This window comes from Dreissena polymorpha, chromosome 11 (assembly GCF_020536995.1).
Source record: "Dreissena polymorpha isolate Duluth1 chromosome 11, UMN_Dpol_1.0, whole genome shotgun sequence".
Lineage (NCBI taxonomy): Eukaryota > Metazoa > Mollusca > Bivalvia > Myida > Dreissenidae > Dreissena > Dreissena polymorpha.
Window position 1 is genome coordinate 12,491,166 of NC_068365.1, and position 6,023 is coordinate 12,497,188.

Below are 6,023 nucleotides of genomic sequence, written 5' to 3' on the forward strand. Positions count from 1 at the left end.
AAATGCAAATGTTTAAAGTGTTGTCCCAGATTTCCCTGTGCAGTCGGCACAGGCTAATTCAGGACGACACTTTTCACCTAAACTGGATTTTTGCTTAGAAGAGAATTCCTTTAAATGAAAAATGCCATACAAGCGAAAAGGGTCATCCCTGATTAGCCTGTGCAGACTGCAAAGGCTAATGAGGGACACACTTTCAACAAATGCTTTAAACCAAATTTTCTTAGAGCAAGGCTAAAATTTATTATTACAAAGTCCACAACTTATTCATGAGTTGTTTGTGGAGGTCGCAAGTCCACAACTTATTCATGAGTTGTTTGTCAAGGTCGCAGCACCAACAATTTGTAAAATGAAATAGGGTAAAGCAGTGTTGATTTTTCTATTCAATTTGGTAAAGCATTAACATTTTACGACTGTTGATGATTAAAAAATATCAAATGTAAGCATTACCAGCCTTCAAGTAACTCAGATGCTTTTCAGGTTTTATGGTGTTTGCTGCTTATCAGTATCTTGGGTTTGAAAATGAAGTCATTATACATGTAAGAAAGAGCTCAAATTCAATAACATTTTCTAAGGGACTACACATGCATCAAAGTGCATATATGAGTGGTAAAGGGTGAATAGCTGAGCTAAAGGTCAATGAAAACTCATCTAAGGTCGCATACATAGCCAGATAATGGAGTTTTCTCTCTGCAGGTGGAGACGCCAAGCTCCTTGTCCTGCTGTGTGTTGCGCCGGCTCAGCGCTATATTACAGAGACCACTCAGTGCCTGGGGTTTGGACAGCGAGCGAGGCAGGTCCAGAGGGGGCCCACCAAACGACGTCTGCCCTCGTCTGCAGAGAAAGTGGGAGGATTTGGAAAAGCTTCATTTAGATGATGGACTGCTGAATTGTGTGTTCAGTGTTTAGAGAGATTTCTATTTTGAACTTCACTGCATTTAGATCGTTTTTTACTGTCAAAATGCTTAAGTATGCTTCTTCACTAATGTAAATTGATTTTTAATTGTCACAAAATGTTTTGGAAAATTAGTTGATGTCAATGAGAAAAAAAAATACAAAACGAAAATTTATAAAAATTTATGGTTTGTCTCAATTATGTTAAAGATTGATTTAAGTCTTTTATTACTTGCTTTATTAAAAAAAAAAATGTAAATACTTCATAAACATGTATTAGTCGGAAGGTTTTAAAAATAAATACCTTTTGGCTATTAAAACATATTGACAATACATACTTGTTTAAACTGGTTATGGAATTCATGAGAAATGTTAAAACTGTTTTACATGTGCTCTGTTCTTAACAAACAAAAATATCAGACATATTTTTCATACCATGCATTTATTTATATAAACATGATTTTGTTACCAATTTTAGTTGACTATGTTCAGTACATGTAAACAGCGTATGCTTATTATGAATTTGTCATTTTTGTACAGTCTCCAGTTGTTTTTTTTTACAGTTGGCTGTGTACAATTACTAGTTTTATACAGATACTGCTGTGATAGCCCATATTCAACAAATTGTGTGTTTACATTATTAAAAAGTGTGCCAAATTAATTATCAGGTACAGTGTTTGTTATTTGTAAACCCCGTAATCAGAATACTATTCAGATGGTCTTTTAATGTTTTAGAAAATTTCTTGGTCATATAATTTTGGACAGTCAAGCCCCATGTTAAACCCCATGTTTCAGATAGTACCTTCATTATATTATCATTCCGGCATTTAGTTAGTCATATCCAATCGCTGTTATAGTATTCTAATAATTGTGTTATTCCTTCAGTTCTGTATTCAAGTTTGAAATGATGTTGATAATCATACCAGCTTAACAGTTTTATGTTGGATTTCCATGTAAGACATAGTAGATTGATCATCATATCCTGATAATGGATTCTTTCAATAATATGTTTCAACATAATACAAGCAAAACGGTACAATGTTAACGTTTCATGTTTCAGTTTACATTTCATGTTTGAAATAGTATCCTAATCACCATACCAGTAGTACTGTTCAGTGTTTATGTGCTGTTTGTGAGATAGCATCTGTGTTATAATGCCAACAATTGATTCTAGTGTTTTACTCCTTAGTGTTACATTGTATCTTCGTCGCCATATCAGCAAGACTAGAGTGTTGATTATTTACTTTCCATGTTCGAGATAGTGTTTTCATCAATATACCTGAGAAAGGCAGTCCAGTGTAAATCCCGTGTTAAAGATAATGTTTTCATCATTAATGCTTAAGTAAGACAGTCCAGTATTTAATTCCCTTGTTAGAGATAATGTTTTTATCACTATAGCAGTTAGACAGTTCATTGCTAAATGCCCGTGTTAGAGGTAGTGTTTTCACCATTATATCTGAGTAAGACAGTCCAGTGTTTAATCCCGTGTTGGGGATAGTGTTTCATTATTATACCAACAAGACAGTCCAGTGATTAAATCCCATGTTAGTGAAAGTGTTTTCATCAGTCAGACAGTCCAGTTTTTAATTTCCGTGTAAAAGAGCGATTTCATTATTATACATGAGTCAGAAAGTCCAGTGTTAAATTCCCGTGTTTGAGATAGTGTTTTTATCAGAATAGCAGTAAGACAGTCCAATACTCATTATTTAATGCCCGTGATAGAGATAGTGTTTTCATCATTATACCTGAGCAAGAAAGTAATGTGTTTAATGCCCATGTTAGAGATCAAGCTTTCATCACTATGCCAGCAATACAGTCCAGCGTTTAATTCTCTTGTAAGAGATAGTATTTCATCACTATACCAATAAGACAGTCCAGTGGTTAATTCCTGTGTTTTAAAATTTTCATTATACCAGTAAGACAGTTCAGTGTTTAATTCCTGTATTATATATACATGTAGTGTTTTCATAATTATACCAACAAGCTAGTCCAAAATTCAAGGCCCATGTTAGAGAAAGTGTTTTGATCACTGAAAAAGGACGAGAGTACAGTGTTTAATTTCCGTGTTAGAGATGAAGTTTTCATCATAATGCCTGAGTAAGACTGTGCAGTGTTTTACCGGTATTTTCCGTGTTAGAGATAATTTTTTCATCAGTGTTTAAAGCCCGTGTAAGATATCGTGTTTCGTTATAATAAAAGTCGAACATTTCAGTGTTTATTCCTGTGTTAGAGATAGTGTTTTCATCACTATACCAGACAGTTCAGTGTTTACTCCCGTGTTGAAGATAGTGTTTTCATTATTATACCAGCAAGAAAATATCCAGTGTTTAATTCCCGAGTTAGAGATAGTATTTTCATCAGTTATAAAGTCCAGTGTTTAATTCCCGCGTTTAAGATCGTGTTTTCATAATTATACCTGAGTAAGACAGTCCAATGGTTAATTCCCATGTTTGAGTGTTGGAGCCCAATTAAACCCTTTCAGTGTTTGATTCCTTTGTTAGAGATAGTGTTTTCATCACTATACTAAGAAGACAGTCCAATGTTTTAGTCCCGTATTGCAGAAAATATCTCCATTCCTATACCAGCAAAACACACCAGTGTATAGTCCCGTTTTGGACATAGTGGTTTCATTATTATATCAACGTGACAGTCCAGTGTTTAATTCCCGTGTTGTAGATCAGGTTTTTATCAGTATACCAGTAAAGCTGTCCAGTGGTTAAATCCTGTATTAGCGATAGTGCTTTCATCATTATACATGAGTAGGATAGTCAAGTGTTTAATCCTGTTTTGGAAAAAGTGTTTTTATTATTATTCCAGTAAGACAGTCCCTGTATTATCCCGTATTTGAGATAGTGTTTTCATTATTATAACAGAAAGCCATTCCCGTGTTTAATTCCCGTGTCACTTTACCAGTAAGGCAGTCCAGTCTTTAATGCCCGTGTTAGAGAAAGTGTTTTGATAACTTTACCAGCAAGAACGTCCACTAGTAAATTCCCGTGTTGGATGGAGATAATGCTATAACAGTATACCAGTAAGACAGTTCAGTGTTTAATGCGTATGTTAGAGATAGTGTTTACATCATTATACCAGTAAGAGAGTCCAGTTTTTAATTCCCAAGTTGGAGATTGTGCTTTCAGCAACACAGTTCAGTGTTTTACTTATGTGTTGGATATATTTTCACAATATTACAGTAAAGTAGTCTAGTGTTTAATTCCAGTGTAAGAGCTAGTATTTTATCATTATACCAATAAGACACTCCAGTGTTTAATTCCCATGTTAGAGATAGTGTTTTCATCTTTATACCTGAGTAAGACATTCTAGTGTTTAAGGTCCGTGTCAGAGATAGTGTTTCATAATTATACCTTAGAAATACAGTCTTGTGTTTAATTCCATTTTAGATATAGTGTTTTCACCATTATACCAGAGTAAGACAGTCTAGTGTCAATTCCCGTGATTGAGATATTGTTTTTATTACTATACAAGCAAAATAGTTCAGTGGTATCTTCATGAGTTTGAGATAATATCTTCATCTCCACGCAAGTAAAAAAAGTATTGTGTTAACCTGTCGTGTTTCCGAATTATCTTCAGCGCCACACAAGTTAGACAGGTCGATGGTTGACCTGTGTTTGAGTTAGTATCATTATCACTGTACAAGACGATGAGTTTGAGATGGTATTGGCGTCATGAAAGCAATAAATAATTCACTGTTTAACTTGTGATGGCAAAGGCATTCTTACATAAAACAGAATTAACGAAATACACACGAATTTAAGTATTGCTATAATAAAGTCAACGCGAGCGTAAGCGGCGCCAACAAAAATAAATTGATAAACAATTGTAATTTGCTTATTTCTTATTTAAGTGCCTTTACGCAACATTTGCAAATCAATTTAATTATATGAATGATTGATGATATATTGTGTCACCAACATATGGCCGCTTGTGTAATCAACGTAAGCGGTCATAAATCCCCTTTTTTAAAGTCAAAACACGTACCAGCAAGATGACATGTTTTAAGGTATTCTTAAACATTTAAAGTTCTTTAGTTCATCGGTTAATTTATCGATAACACTAGTAATGTTATTGCTTAAATTTTACTAACATGTTTTGTAACCTGTAGCATAACTATTATTTAACAAATAAGGGAGACAGTAAAGTCTTCACCTCCCATGTTTGAGGTAGTATTTACATCAATATACCGCAAGACAGTAAAGTCTTCACCTCCCATGTTTGAGGTAGTATTTACATCAATATACCGCAAGACAGTAAAGTCTTCACCTCCCGTGTTTAAGATAGTATTTGCATCATTATACCAGCAAGACAGTAAAGTCTTCACCTCCCGTGTTTGAGAAAGTATTTACATCATAAATTTATACCAGCAGGACAGTTAAGTCTTCACCTCCCGTATTTGAGGTAGTATTTACATCAATATACCGCAAGACAGTAAAGTCTTCACCTCCCATGTTTGAGGTAGTATTTACATCAATATACCGCAAGACAGTAAAGTCTTCACCTCCCGTGTTTGAGATAGTATTTGCATCATTATACCAGCAAGACAGTAAAGTCTTCGCCTCCCGTGTTTGAGAAAGTATTTACATCATAAATTTATACCAGCAGGACAGTTAAGTCTTCACCTCCCGTATTTGAGATAGTATTTACATCATTATACCAGCAAGACAGTAAAGTCTTCACCTCGCATGTTTGAGATAGTACGTTCATCATAAGACCAGTAAGGCCACCCAGTGTTCACCTCCCATGTTTGAGATGATATATTTTTCACCATATCAATAGCACAGTACATTGGTCTAATCCCATGTTCGTGATAGGATAATGATCATCATCATACTGACAGACAGAATGACTACATTTTAGAAGGATTTGGTTGAATACATTAATGTTTCTCTGCTTCTTAAGGCACACAACTGCAGTTCACATTTATCAGAATTATATTGGGCTCTTAAGGGCGTGGTTGGGGCTACCGATCAAGGACGGGCTGTACCATTCTTATTCATTGGCTCACATTGGACCCAGATTTGTTTGTCCAATTCAGAGACGAATCTTCACATGTAGCTTTTACCATTTCTTGCCAAAACTCTTGCCATTTCTGTATAATAATTGAACACAACTCGCCA

At 34.9% G+C, this 6,023-nt stretch overlaps 1 protein-coding gene across 7 annotated transcripts in view; it reads left to right on the plus strand.

Annotated features, from left to right (window-relative positions):
- The window catches only part of LOC127850951 (kinesin-like protein KIF25), a 40,795-nt gene extending 39,243 nt beyond the window's left edge, over positions 1 to 1,552 (plus strand). For all 7 annotated transcript variants that reach the window (XM_052384349.1, XM_052384353.1, XM_052384355.1 and 4 more), the window contains one exon: positions 694 to 1,552. In XM_052384349.1, coding sequence (XP_052240309.1) covers positions 694 to 875 — 182 coding nt within the window. In that variant the 3' untranslated portion in view covers positions 876 to 1,552. The remainder of the gene's footprint in view (positions 1 to 693) is intronic.
- The last annotated feature ends 4,471 nt before the right edge of the window (positions 1,553 to 6,023 follow it).